The sequence below is a fragment of the Oryctolagus cuniculus genome, chromosome 8 (assembly GCF_964237555.1).
Source record: "Oryctolagus cuniculus chromosome 8, mOryCun1.1, whole genome shotgun sequence".
Lineage (NCBI taxonomy): Eukaryota > Metazoa > Chordata > Mammalia > Lagomorpha > Leporidae > Oryctolagus > Oryctolagus cuniculus.
In genome coordinates this window covers 82764508-82779759 of record NC_091439.1, presented here as the reverse complement: position 1 = coordinate 82779759, position 15252 = coordinate 82764508, and the positions used below count along the sequence as shown (strand labels likewise).

General features: G+C 42.7%; 1 protein-coding gene across 3 annotated transcripts in view; it reads left to right on the top strand.

Moving 5' to 3' along the window:
- The window catches only part of COPS4 (COP9 signalosome subunit 4), a 47914-nt gene extending 38508 nt beyond the window's left edge, over nucleotides 1-9406 (top strand). For 2 of the 3 annotated variants that reach the window (XM_002717065.5, XM_070047960.1), the window contains one exon: nucleotides 8886-9406. In XM_002717065.5, the coding sequence (XP_002717111.1) occupies nucleotides 8886-9019 (134 nt within the window). In that variant the 3' untranslated portion in view covers nucleotides 9020-9406. Of the gene's footprint in view, nucleotides 1-5920; nucleotides 6099-8885 lie in introns of all 3 variants that reach the window. The other variant, XR_011378372.1, reaches the window with a different exon arrangement.
- The last annotated feature ends 5846 nt before the right edge of the window (nucleotides 9407-15252 follow it).

The following is a 15252-nucleotide window of genomic DNA, read 5'->3' as shown; positions in this document are numbered from 1 at the left end:
AAGGCAGACAGGTAAGTGGATTCCTTGACTTTCTCATGGTCGAATACCTTCTCAGCTCTTTATTCCCCCCCCTTCTTGACACCTGGACCTTGCTGTATCCAGAACTGTTGCACTTGTAAATTTCAGTTTGAAATATCTCACCTGACCATGACCTTTCTCCTGTCTCTGTAGTGATCTGTCTCAGTTACTCCCACTTCCGCTTTTCCTTGACCACATGGGCGCCTCTGGTCCATTGGCTCTTCTGCTTCCTTCTAGTCAGCACAACCCTTTTTTGTCTTCTCCTCCTATTTAGCTTAGATGACGTGATCTCTTAGTTTAATTACTTTTTTACAGATAACCTGCTTGCCTGTTGACTTTATTCTACCTATTCAGCAAAACTTCACCTTGAATGAACTCATTCTTTATCTTTTTCTGCCTGTGCTTGAGTGGCTAGCTAATATTACTGGAGGAGAGTAAGACACCAGACACACTGATGCCACTGTAAGTTTGAGGTCCTGGATCCTCAGCACCAACTGGGGTAGGATTATTGGCACATTTCTCTAGTCTGCTGTTTCTCCTCCTTTGCAGTGACTATGTCAGATTTTCTTTTTCTTTTTTTTCTTTCTTTCTTTTTTTTTTTTGACAGGCAGAGTGGACAGTGAGAGAGAGAGACAGAGAGAAAGGTCTTCCTTTGCCGTTGGTTCACCCTCCAATGGCCGCCGCGGCTGGCACGCTGCGGCCGGCGCACCGTGCTGATGCGATGGCAGGAGCCAGGTGTTTCTCCTGGTCTCCCATGTGGGTGCAGGGCCCAAGTACTTGGGCCATCCTCACTGCACTCCCTGGCCATAGCAGAGAGCTGGCCTGGAAGAAGGGCAACCAGGACAGAATCCAGTGCCCCGACCGGGACTAGAACCCGGTGTGCTGGCGCCACAAGGCGGAGGATTAGCATAATGAGCCACGGCACTGGCTACATTTTCTTTTTCTTAAAGATTTATTTTTATTTGAGAGGCAGAGTTACAGAGAGAGAGAGAGGGAGAGATAGAGAGGTCTTCCATCTGCTGGTTCACTCCCCAAATGGCTTCTATGGCCAAATCTGGGTGAATCCAAAGCCAGGAGCCTGGAGCTTCTGGGTCTTCCATGTGGGTTCAGGGGCCCAAGCTCTTGGGCCGTCTTCCACTGCTTTTCCAAGCCTTTAGCAGGGAAATGCATCGAAGTGGAGCAGCTGGGATAAAAACCAGTGCTCATATGGGATGCTGGCACCACAGGGGGAGGCTTAACCTACTATACCATAGTGCCAGCCCCCAGATTTCTTTTTTTAAGATTTCTATTTATTTTTTGAAAGGTAAAGTTACAGACAGAGAGGGAGAAACAGAAAGAAAGGTCTTCCATCCATTTGTTCACTCCCCAGATGGCTACAACAGCTAGAGCTGGGCTAATCCAAAACCAGGAGCCAGGTGCCTCCTTCGGATCTCCCACACAGGTTCAGGGGCCCAAGGACTTGGGCCATCTTCTGCTGCCTTCCCAGGCCATAGCAGAGAGCTGGATTGGAAGAGGAGCAGCCAGGACACAACCAGCACCCATAAGGAATGCTGGCGCTGTATCAGAGGCTTAACCTGCTCACCACAGCACCTTGCCCTGATTTTATTTTTCTTAAATATCTGACTACTCCTTCAATTTCAGCAGGAAACCTTGTTTCCTATTTAACAACAACAACAAATCAGTTATCAATGTAAAATTATTTTAACTTCATCAGATTTATAAAAATCTAATTTTAGGATATATGATGTAGATCTTTTTCTTCCTTCCTGTTATAGTGAAACTGGTTTCCATCTCCTTATCCAGTTCTTCCACTATGGTTAGGATTCCTTCTCTAATCCCTGTCTCCTCACCCTCACCAAAAAAAAATGCTGTTTTAGAGGGCTGGGGTTAGCAGCTAACTTTTGTCTGTTTTCATCCTTTCTTTCTCTATTAGCTTCTGTCCATCAGTACTTCAGCATGCTCAGGTCTCTTCCATTTTAACAAAAATCCTTCTAGTTCTCAAGTTTCATTTGGCTTTTAATGTAATGAACAATGTTGACCTCTCACTGCTTTTAGAACATTCTCCTCCTCCCCAGTGCCGCCGTGACTTCTGCCATCTCTTCCACCTCATTCTCCTGTTTCCCTCCTGATTCTCCAAGTATTCTGCACTGTTATCTCTGCAGATTCTACAGTGCTTCCATGTGTTGGTTCACTCCCTAAATTTCTGCAATGGCAGAGACTGTTCCAGGGCCAGTGTTAGTCCAGGCCAAATCTGGGAACCTGGAACTTCATCCAGGTCTCTGTGTGGGTGGCAGGGCCCAAGTACTTGAGGCATGTTCTGCTACTTTCTCAGACTCATTAGCAGAGAGCTGTGGAGCCACTGGAACTCCAGCCTACATTCCCAGCCCACTGCGACACAACACTGCACCCTGATTGTGATTTTTTAAAAACGAAAATTTGAGCAATAGCAAACAAGCTACTAAATCATATATATTTTTAAAGATTTATTTATGTATTTGAGAGGCAAAGATACAGACAGAGGGAGAGACAGAGAAAGATCTTCCATCCACTGGTTTACCTCCCAATGGCCACAATGGCTGGAGTTGGCAGACACTTTATCAAGGAGCTGGATTGGAGGAGCAGCCAGTAATTGAACCGGCGCCCATATGGGATGCCAGCTCTGCTGGTGTTGGCTTAACCCACCATGCCACAGTGCCAGTCTCATATTGTGTGCCTGCTTGTGCTCTAATGAGTAACTTTCCCATTGCCTGTTGAACAATCTTAAAGACCCTGACTAGTCCTTTCTAGTTGTCTCTTGCCAACCCAGCAACATAGATGTTCTTTCTTAGCATTGTAAATTCCTTCCTCCCATCAAACACTCCAAAGCATCTACTCCTCTCCGGCCATTTCTGTTTCTTCCCATGTCTCAGTTTGAACAGTGTTAATCAGTGATTATTTCCCAACTCTCCAGATTAGGTATGGCTTTAGATGATATGTTCTCATGTCACCCTGACTTTCTTCATAGCATTACCTCACTTATTATCAATTGTGTAATGATTTGTCTAAATATATGCTTCTGCTTCCAAACGAAGCCTCCTAATAGTAGGAATTAAGTCTTATTTTCTGTGGTATGTCCAATGTCTGTTTCAATGTGAACATTGTTTATACACTATAAGTGAGAAATAAGTATTGACTATATCAATGTATGATGAGTAGCATAGCAAATATATCACCAAGATAAAGAGCAAATTAAATTAATTAGTTTCTATAAATTTGACAGAATGTAAAATCTTTTCCTTCTAATTTTATTAAATTTTAGTAGATTCTAATAGTTAATATGCTCAAGTAAAGCATTAATGAGGGTAACTCAAGGAAGAGTCATCTTTCCACTCCCACCTGCATTCCTCTAGTCCAGGCTCCCTGATGTAACTATTAGTCTGGCAGTCTTGTGTTTATACAAAGTGGATTACAGGATTTTGTATGCACATACACACACATGTACACATAGTTGTTTTATTTGAGAGGTAGACAGACAGACAGATAAATCTCCCATCTGCAGGTTCACTCCCCAAATTCCTGTTAATAGTTGGGCTGGGCCAGATTGAAGCCAGGAGCCTAGAGATCAGTCCAGGTCTCCCACATAGGTGGCAGGGACCCAGCTACTTCATCTCTCACACAGTACCTCCCAAAACACCTGTTAGCAGGAAACTAGAATTGGGGTCCAGAGCCAGAACTCGAACCCAGGTCATCCTCTTTGGATTGCAAGCATTTAACCACTATGCCAAATACTCACCTCTGGCATTATATTTTAAAGTACACATTATGCAAATTGCTTTTTGAGTGTATTGTACCTGTAAACATATTTTCAAGTCACATATCAATCTGATTTACTTAATAGCTGTATAATGGTCTATGGAATTCAACTTTTCACTTGTGGATGGACATTCGGGTGCTTTCCTTATATATCACTTTATATATGGGTATACTTATTCCTGTAGAATAAGTATATTCCTGTAGTAATACCATGGCATCAAAGGATATAAGTGTTTTAATTCTTCATAGATACTACCGGTTTTTTCCAGAAAACTGTGCCATTTAGAATTCTACCAGTATGAGAATGAGTCTTAACAGTTGGGTATTATTGTTCTATTAATCATTGCCAGTTGATGGGGGAAGATAATTATGTTAATTATTTTAATGTGCATTTATTTTATTTTTAAGATTTTTTTATTTATTTGAAAGGCAGAGTTATAAAGAGAGGGAGAGACAAAGAGAGAGAGAACTTCATCTGCTGGTTTACTCCCCAGATGGCTAAACTAGTCAGGGCTGGGCCAGGCCAAAGCCAGGAGTTGGGAGCTTCTTCCAGGTCTCCTGTGTGGGTAGCAGGGGCCATCATCTGCTGCTTTTCCCAGGCCATTAGCAGGGAACTGGATCAGAAGTGGAGCAACTGAGATACAAACCAGCACCCATATGGGATGTTGCCATTGCAGCCAGCTGCTTTACCAGCTATGCCACAACACTGGTCCCATGCTTTTCTTTTGTTTCTTCCATTGCCCACATCTCTCTGTCAGTTTCTGTTGCTTTTAGGATAACGATCATTTTAATTTTGTTTTACATGTTACAACTATCTTTCATGCTTTGTCAGTTGTTATTCTGGAAGGCAATACATAGCATAAACACATTTTAGAATATTTTATGCAGCCAGGTATGTTAATATTTTTAAAGATTTCATTTATATATTTGAGAGGCAGAGTTACACACAGTGAGAGGGAAAGACAGAGAGAAAGGTCTTCCATCTGCTGGTTCATTCCCCAAATGGCCGCAACGGCCAGAGCTGTGCCAGTCTGAAGCCAGGAGCCAGGAGCTTCTTCCAGGTCTCTCACACAGGTGCAGGGGCCTAAGAACTTGGGACACCTTCTACCGCTTTCCTAGGCCATAGCAGAGAGGTGAGTGGGAAGAAGAGCAGCTGGGACTAGAACTAGCACCCATTTAGGATGCTGGCACCGCAGGCGGAGGATTAACCTAGCGTGCCACAGCACTTGCCCCAATATGTTAATTTTTAAAAATTTTATGGCCTTTGAATTTCCTGTATTAAGAAAAGTCTCGGGCCGGCACTGTGGTGTAGCGGGTAATGCCGCTGCCTGCAGTGCCGGCATCCCATATGGGCACCAGTTTGAGTCCCGGCTGCTTTTCTTCTGATCCCGCTCTCTTCTATGGCCTGGGTAAGCAGTAGAAGATGGCCCAAGTCCTTGGGCCCCTGCACCCACATGGGGAGACCCGGAGGAAGCTCCTGGCTCCTGGCTTCAGATTGGCGCAGCTCTGGCTGTTGCAGCCAATTGGAGAGTGAAACAGCAGATGGAAGCCCTCTCTCTCTCTCTTTCTTTCTCTCTCTGCCTCTGCTTCTCTCTGTGTATAACTCTGACTTTCAAATAAATAAATGCATCTTTAAAAAAAAGTCTCCTCCATTATTATTTTCCTAAAACTTCAAATTTTTTATTTATTATTTTATAGGTAGAAATTTATTTCATCATTAAATGGCTAATTTTTATGGATAATTTTAGGATACGGTCTAGTAGTTTTTTCTAGGTGCGTAGTCAATTGTACATATATTAAATATATATGATAAATCTATCATATATTAAATAAACATCCTTTTTCATTGAAGTGTGATTTTTTACTATCTGAGATTTTACATATATATTTGGATCTATTTGGTTCAACTGATCTGGAACAATATGGTAATAAGCAGATTTATAGTAAACTTCACTATTGATCAAGCACTCCTGCCACTCCCCCCCAGTTTTTTTAATTGAAATACACCTAACATGAAATTAAACATTCAAAGAAAACAATTCAGTGCAATATAATCATATTGCATAAGCTCCATCTCTGTTTAGTTACAAAACATTTCCATCTCCCCCAGGGGAACCCCTGCCCATTCAGCATCCTGGTTCCACCCTTGCCCTAGAAGGTCGGTCTTCTGTCTCCAGGGCTCCACCTGTTCTGGATATTTCATGGAAATGAAGCCGTGCCATGTGTGACCTTTTGGTTTCCCCTACTCAGCATCGTATTGTTGAGGTTCCTCCCTGTTGTAGCATATGGTCAGTACTTTATTCCTTAAGGTGGAGTGGTATGCTGTTATTTTTCATTTTCAAAATAATTTATTCTGAAACACCTGTACTTCCATATTAACTTTAATAATTTTGTCCTGATTAGAAAACAAATAAAAAGAGAGATTGTCTTTGGAATTTCTTTAAATTCTTTTTAAAGATTTGTTTAGTTTTTTGAAAGGCAAAGTTACAGAGAGGAAGAAGAAGAGAGATCTTCCACCCACTGGTTCACTCCCCAAGCGGCCACAATGACTGGGGCTAGGCCAGGCCAAAGGCACGAGTCAGGAGCTTCTTCCAGGTCTCCTACTTGGGTGGCAAGGCCCCAGGGACCTGGACCATCTTCCACTGCTTTCGCAGGTACTACTAGCGAGCTGGATCGTGAGTAGAGTAGCTGGGACTCAAACCGGTGCCCACATGGGATATTGGCACTGCAGACTGCAGCTTAACCTGCTGTGCCAGCCTCCATTTTTTTTTTTAAAGATTTATTTATTTATTTAAAAGTTGTAGTTACAGAGAGAGGTCTTCTACGCACTGGTTCACTCCGCAGATGGCCGCAGTGGCGGAGGCTGGGCCATGGCTGAAGCCAGGAGCCAGGAATGTCATCTGGATCTCCCATGTAGGTGGCAGGGCCCAAGTACCTGGGTCATCATCTGCTGCTTTTCTCAAGCTGTTAGCAGGGAGCTGGATCAGAAGTGGAGCAGCCGGGCCTTGAATGGCTGGCCATCTGGGATGCCAGCACTGCCTGTACTGCAGGTAGTGGCTTTACCCACAATGCCAGCACCTGGAATCTTTTTTTAAAATTTATATATTAAGAGGCAAGAACTGGGGCCAGCGCTCTGGCGCAGCGGGTTAACACCCTGACCTGAAGCGCCAGCATCCCATGTGGATGCCGATTCAAGACCCAGCTGCTCCACTTCCATTCCATCTCTGCCATGGCCTGGGATAGCAGTGGAAGATGGCCCAAGTTCTTGGGCGCCTGCATCCACGTGGAAGACCCAGAAGAAACTCCTGGCTCCTGATCAGCTCAGCTCTGGCTGTTACAGCCATCTGGGGAATGAACCAGCAGATGGAAGACCTCTCTCTGTCTCTCTACCTCTCCTCTCTCTGTGTAACTCTGACTTTCATATAAATAAATAAATCTTAAAAAAAAAAACAAAAACACTATATTAAAAGTGCCCTTTAAGCATCAAAAAAAAGAGGCAAGGACTGATATTTTATATATTCAGAAAACTGGTGAATTTATCTACAGTTTTTCATTTTTTTTAAAAAAAGATTTACTTTAAAAGCCAAGGTTATTTATTTACTTTGAAAGTCAAAGTTAGGGGCTGGCGCTGTGGTATAGTGGGTAAAGCTGCTGCCTGCAGTGCTGGCATCCCATCTGGGTGCCGGTTCAAGTCCTGGCTGCTCCTTTTTTGATCCAGCTCTCTGCTATGGCCTGGGAAAGCAGTAGAAGATGGCCCAAGTCCTTGGGCCCCTGCATCCACGTGGGAGAACTGGAAGAATCTCCTGGCTCCTGGCTTTGTGATCGGCGCAGTTCTGGCTGTTGTGCCCATCTAGGGAGTGAACCAGTGGATGGAAGACCCCTCTCTGTCTCTATTTCTCTAGGCCTCTGCCTCTCTGTAACTCTGCCTTTCAAATAAATAAATAAATCTTTTAAAAAATAAAAAAGAAAAGAAAGTCAAAGTTGGGGGGGGGGGGGTGGTCCATCTGCTGGTTCACTCCCCAGATGGCCTCAACAAGCAGTACTGTGGCAAGCTGAAGCCAGGAGCTTCATCTGGATCTCCCACGTGGATACAAGGCCCCAGGTACTTGGGCCATCTTCCACTTCTTTTCCCAGGCCATTAGGAGGGAGTTGGATGGGAAGTGGAGCAGCAGGACATGAACCAGTGCCCATATGGGATGCCAGTATCATGGACGGCAGCTTTACCCACTAAGCCACAATGCTGTCCCCCAGTTTTTCTTTTATTTATTTATTTATTTGACAGGTAGAGTTATAGACAGTGAGAGAGAGACAGAGAAAGGTCTTCCTTCCATTGGTTCACTCTCCAAATGGCCGCTATATCTGACGCTGTGCCGATCCGAAGCCAAGAGCTAGGTGCTTCCTCCTGGTCTCCCATGCGGGTGCAGGGGCCCAAGCACTTGGGCCATCCTCCACTGCCTTCCCGGGCCACAGCAGAGAACTGAACTGGAAGAGGAGCAACCGGGACTAGAACCCAGCGCCCATATGGGATGCCAGCGCTGGCGGAGGATTAACCAAGTGAGCCATGGCGCCGGCCCCCAGTTTTTCATTACTAACCACATATTACTGGTATAGAGAAAAATCTGGCAGATCCAAGATAGGCTTTGTTTTTGTTCTTTTATGACTTGGGCTTGTTCTTTCATGATTTGAGAGCCAAGCAAAGATAGCCTTGACTATGTCAGCGATCTTGCCCAGTAGATGGCAGTGGCTTATGAATCAGTCGTTGTTGATGAAGAGGAAAAAACCACTTCCGTGAGGCTGTCTGTTTGTTGTGGTAGTGGCTGAAGTTGGTTGGTTAGTTTTTTTTCCACAAGTGATAATAATAACACGGATCTGTATATGTTTTGAAGTTTTGTTTTAAACTTTGTGTCAGTGATTTAGTCCTTTTCTTAACTACTGTTTAATTAGCTTAATTTTATTAACTTAAAAGTTTTGTAGTAAACTTTTAAAGACTTAGATTACTGTATCTTTTAACTCATATTTGTTACGAATACAAAGTAGTAATTTCAAACTTGTGCATTATTTCCTTTTTCCTTTAGCACGAGAAGCCCTGCCAACATGGGACAAGCAGATCCAGTCACTTTGTTTCCAAGTGAATAACCTTTTGGAGAAAATTAGTCAAACAGCCCCAGAATGGACAGCACAAGCCATGGAAGCCCAGATGGCTCAGTGAGTCATCTCAGAACTTGTGTGCACACTACATCTTTTTCCATGTTGTGCAGATTGGTTTCACTGTCTCTCCAAAGCATTTGCATCATGACCTTATACATTTCAACCCCTTTTATGCTGGATTCCATTTAAAGAAGATATTAGAGCAGGAAGTTCAAGCATTTAAAAATAGCTAGTTTCCATATATTCAGGGTCTCTGTGCATTAAACTAACTCAGATGTTTTGAAAGCTGTTTCTTTCAATGGAGTAGGTGAAATACCTGTGGCTAAAAAGTTTGGGATTTGTGATAACTTTGTAGTCATGTAAAACTTAAGTGCTTTGTGCCTCTCCAAATGTGGTTATTCTAATAAATCGAGAAATGAGCTAAATAAAAGTAGTACTTTGGTTTTAATTAGAGTTTTGTTCCTTTTTCCTTGCATTCTGCAGACGTTGATTTGTGCCGTGGGCTGGAAATACAAATAGAATTCATCATGCCTGCCCTCCAGGCGCTCAGGGTTCACAGACCAAGTGCCCCTGTTGAATTCGTAAAGTTGCAGCAAGCACTGGGGCACACAAGGAGGAGCTCTTTCCTTAGCAGAGAGAAGTCAGGGAAGGCCCTTCCGTGCGCTTCAGCTGAGCTTTAGTGAAAATGGAGAAAGGATTAAAGAAAAAGTATGTGGGACTTCCGCTTTCAGCTTTGACTTGTAAGAGCATGGAAACCATCAGATTCATCTTCACAGTAACGAAAAAAGCTGAAGGTTCTGTGTTAACCAAAAAAGAAAACTAGGCAGCCTAAAAATCAGTTGGCTTTTCTTAGATCCATAAAAGATCTGAAATAGCAGGGCAAACCACGGTCTTCCAAACTGAAGAGGCAGCAAATACGGAGAATCGCAATTGGCGGTCACCTTACCCGGATCAGAGCTGCTGGAGCCAGGAATTGGTAGGAAGGCTAAAATGGTAACTCTGGCAGCTGTTGGAGACTGAGTGTGGACTCACTTGTGTTAAAACTCTTGAGGGCCCAGCTGTAAGAGGGACCCCACACTCTCTAGGGTTTACTTCAAAGAACTGTGCTAGGTTCTCACAGTTAAGATCAGGATCCCCTTGTCTTTCAGGCAGGGAAGTAACTGTTTTGAAATAAACCCAGCTAATTTTTGGTAACAAAAGCCTACCCTTTGTGGGACCCAAAAAAGGGTAGACATGTCATTCCAGCCTCTGTTAGCCTTCCTGTCTGATGGAAGGGAAGGGAAATAGAAATCCTTCGAAGAGTCACAGCCAACTGAAAAAGAGATCTAAAATTATAGGATGTTTCCAAATACCTTAACACCACATCAACAGAGATCCAATATAATAGTAATAGATCGTGATTAAAACATCTGCAAGACACAAACTATTTAAGAAGCAATTCTTGCCGGCGCCGTGGCTCAACAGGCTAATCCTCCACCTGCGGCGCCGGCACACTGGGTTCTAGTCCCGGTCGGGGTGCCGGATTCTGTCCCGGTTGCCCCTCTTCCAGGCCAGCTCTCTGCTGTGGCCCGGGAGGGCAGTGGATGATGGCCCAAGTTCTTGGGCCCTGCACCCCATGGGAGACCAGGAGAAGCACCTGGCTCCTGGCTTCGGATCAGCGCGATGCGCCAGCTGCAGTGGCCATTGGAGGGTGAACCAACAGCAAAGGAAGACCTTTCTCTCTCTCTCACACTGTCCACTCTGCCTGTCAAAAAAAAAAAAAGAAGAAGAAGCAATTCTTGGGGAAACCCAAAAACAAAAGCAAGAAAACCGAAGCCTCTTGTCACTTAGAGCAAACATTGAACACGGTCTAGCTCCTACCAGATTAACATAAAAACCTCATATTAACAGACTAATTACATATTACCTGACACATCACATCTAGCTTTCAGCCAAAAAGTTACAAGTTATGCTAAAGGGCAAGGAAACACACACACAGACACACACAATCTGAAGACGTATATCAAGGTTCAGAACTAGACTAAGACTTGGCAGGTGTTGGAATTATATGACCAGAAATTTAAAAAACAACTCTTTTTTTTTTTTTTTTTTTTAAATAGAGTTAGTGAGAGAGAGAGAGAAAGGTCTTCCTTCCGTTGGTTCACTCCCCAAATGGCCACCACAGCTGGAACTATGCCTATCCAAAGCCAGGAGCCAGGTGCTTCCTCCTGTTCTCCCACACGGGTACAGGCTCCCAAGCACCCAGGCCACAGCAGAGAGCTGGACTGGAAGATGAGCAACTGGGACTAGAACCCAGCGCCCATGTGGGATACTGGCGCTGAAGGCTGAGGATTAACCAAGTGAGCCACAGCGCTGGCCCCCTAAAAAACAACTCTTAACATGTTTCCATTTCTACTTGGAAAAAAAAAAGGTCTAGTGGAAAAAGTTGACAACATACAAGAGCAGATGGGTATTCACAAGCAGAGAGATGGAAATGAGAATTGAAGTGCTAAGTGCAGGTGTTGTGCAGTGGGTTATGCTGCCCTGTGGGATGCCTGGTTGAATCCTGGCTACTCTGCTTCTGATCCAGCTTCCTGCTAATGCACCAGGGATGATGATTCAAGTACTTGGGTCCTTGTCACCCACGTGGGAGACCCTGATAGAATTCCAGGTTGCTGGCCTTAGCCTCACACAGCTCTGGCTGTTGTGGGTATTTGGGAAATAAGCCAGCAAATGGAAAACATTTTTCTCTCTCTCACCCCCTCCCCCCAACTCTGCCTTTCAAATAAATAAACTTTAAAAGAATTTGAAGTGCTAAAAATAAAGTCACAGAAATGAATGCTTTTGACGAACTCATCATTAGATTGCACATGAGTGAGGAACAAATTAGTAAATTTGAAGAAATAACAGTAAAAGCTTCCCAAGTTGAAAGGCAAAGTCAAAAAGGGAATCAAAATTTAACAGAATATCCAGAAACTTCAGGAAAATTCTAAAAGTTGTCACATGTAATGAGAATACCAGAAGAAGAAAGGAAGAGAACAAATATTTAAAGTAATAATGGATAAGAATTTTCCAAAATTAATATTAGACGCCAAACTATAGATCTGGAAAGCTCAGAAAACACTATAAATAGGATAAATACCAAAAACAAAAAACAAAAACCAAACAAAACCCTATATCTAGGCATGTCATGTTCAAATTGCAGAAAACCTAAAACAATCTTGAAAGAAACCAGAAAAAAAAAAACCACTTTACCTATAAGAGAACACAAATAAAAATCAATGAATTTCTCCTCAGAAATGAAGCAAGTAAGAATGGTATGGAAATAGTTATGACAATGAAAGAAAAAAAAAAAAAAAACACCAGCCATAGGATTTTATCCAGCAAAATTATCCTTCAAAAGTAAAGGGGAAATAAAGAAAACAAATCTAAGGATAATGTTTCTTGCAATAAAATTTTAAAAAGTTCTTCAGAGAGAAGGAAATATATATGGGTTAGAAACTCGGACCTACAACTTTTCTCTCAAAGGGAGGAGAGAACTACCACTTTGCTTATAGCCTTGTCTAAATACTGATGGAGTTTGTGGATTCGAAAGTCTTCCAGAGCCTTGGCAGCCCATGTCAAGAGCCTCGGGTGATCACTGATGTCATACATAAGAGTGCTAATTGTTAAATTAACAACAGGAGTCACTGTGCACTGACTTCCCATGCAGGACCTCTATCCTCAAAGAGTTGTATTATGAGAGTTAACAGTAAAATTTGTTTTCAAAGATTTGTTTTAGTGTATTAATTGGAGGATATTCTTATGACTCATAAGTTTTAGTTATGTGTAAGTGCCCAACTCCATTGTTTTCTTAGGTGCTTCCTTAATTAATGATAAAACTTGTTCTCAAGGACTTACTTTCTTTTAACGTATCAAGTGGAGGATATTCTTACGTCTGATAAGTTATAGTAATGTCTAAGTGCTCACAAAAGATGTATCATTCTTGAATGCTTCTTTAAAGTTAATTAAGTTTCTAAAAAAAAGTGAAATTAACTTCGAGATGCAATGACTGTCTTGACTTTAGGAATAGTTCCTGTGTGTGTGTGTGTGTGTGTGTGCAAATTGTTGAACTCTTTATTTAGTACAGAGGTGGTTTTCTGTGTATAAAGTTAATTGAAAATGGATCTTAGTGGAGAATGGGACTGGGACTGGAAGAGGGAGCAGGAGGAGGGGTGGGAGTGTGAGTTGGAGGGCGGGTATGGTGGGAAGAATCACTATACTCCTAAAGTTGTACTTAGGAAATGCATGAAGTTTGTATTCCTTAAATAAAAGATTTCTTTGGGGGGGGGGGTGAGAAACTTGGACCTCCATAAACAAAGGAAGAGTGATTGGAGCAGAAAATAAAAATAATTTAAATTTTTTCAATTGAGATAATAGATGACTGTTCAAAGTACTAACAGCAGCAATAGGTGGGGGATTATAGCATGTGAGTAAGTGAAATGAATGAGAAGTGTTGGAAGGGATGGGGGGAAGGCATTAGGAATGCTGTATTATAATGTTCCCACGGAACCATGAAACTGTGTAGTGTTATTTCAAAGTGGACTTAGATAAGTTAAACATGTACATTGCAAACTGTAGGGCAGTGGCTATTTTTTTTTTAATGTAGAATTGCTGTGCTACAGAGGAGAGAAAAATGGGTCATGAAATGCTCATTTAAAAGCAGAGTGTCAACAACAGCGTCAAAATGTGCAAGGCCAAACCTGCTGAGACTGCAAGGAGAAATAGATGAGCCCACTATTCTGGTTGGAAACTTCAGATCTCTCCTGTCAGAGGTGGACAGATCCAACAGGCAGAAAATCAATAAGGACACCGTGGAACTCAACAGTCCTGTCAATCAACTGGGTACAGTTGAGGTCTGTGTTGTGGACAACTTCATCTAACCACAGCAGAGTTCATGTTATTCTCAAACTGGCATGAAAATCACTCAATGTAGACTTTCAGGCCACAGTGGAATTAAACTAGAAATGATAACAGATGGTTGGAAAATCCCAAAGTACACTTACAGATTAAATAACACATTGCTAAGCCATGAATCCAAAAAGAAATCTCAAGAGCAATAAAACATTTTAAACTAAATAATACAACCTGTCAAGATTTGTGGGATACAGTGGAAGCATGCTCAGAGGAAAATTTACAGCACTGAATGCATGTATTAGAAAAGAAAAAAGACCTAAAAGCAATAATTTAAGCCTCTACTTCAGGAAACCAGAAAAAGAACAATTTAATCAGAGTAAGCAGAAAAAAGAAATAAAAATTAGAGCAGAAATTAATGAAACAAAGTTAGAGACCTATTAGTCATTGAAAAATCAATGAAACCAAAAGCTCATTCTTGGAAAAGATTAGAAAAAAAATTGGAGCTCAGTGGGCATGGTGGTGCAGTGGTTTAAACCACTGCCTGTGATGCCAGCATCCCATATTAGCACCTGTTGGAGTCCTGGCTGCACCACTTCCAACCCAGCTCCCTGCTAATGTGCCTGGGAAAGCAGCAGAAGTTGGACCGAGAGCTTGGGCCCCCGCACCCATGTGGGAGACCAGGATGGAGCTCCTGGCTCCTGGCTTCAACTTGGCCCATCCCCAGCTGTTGTGGCCATTTGTAGAGTGGATGGATGGATGCTTCCCTCTTTCTCTCTCTCTCTCTCTCCTCTCTCTGACTCTTCCTTTCTCTCTGTAACTGCCTTTCAAATAAATAAAATAAATGTTTAAATTTTTTAAATTTAAAAATTTCAAAAAATGATAACCCTTTAGCCAGGCTAGCTAAGATCAAAAGAAGTCATAAATTACTCATGTCAGAAATGAAGGGGCCATTGCTACAGTCCCATGAACAGTGAAAGTATAATCAAGAGTATTTTGAACAGCTGTAGCTTGACACACTGCATAACTGAGATAAAATAGGCCAATTCCTTGAAAGTCAAAATCTGCCGTAGCTCACCCAAGAAGAAATAAGCCTATGCCTGTTAAAGGAATTGAATCGGTCTGGTGTGGCACAGCTGGTTAAGCGCCGCCTGCGACACCAGCATGCTCTGTTGAAGTGCTGGTTCGAGTCCTGGCTGATCTACCTTACATTCTGCTTCCAGTTAATGAGCCTGGGAAGGCACCCACATTGGAGACTTAGCTGGACTTCCCGACTCCTGACTTCAACCTGACCCAGCCCTGGCTGTTGTGGCCATTCAGGGAGGGAACCAGAAGATGGAAGATTCTCTCTCTTGCTCTGCCTCTACATGTGTGTGTCCCTCCCTTTCCCTTTCACTCTGCCTCTCAAATAAATAAAACTAA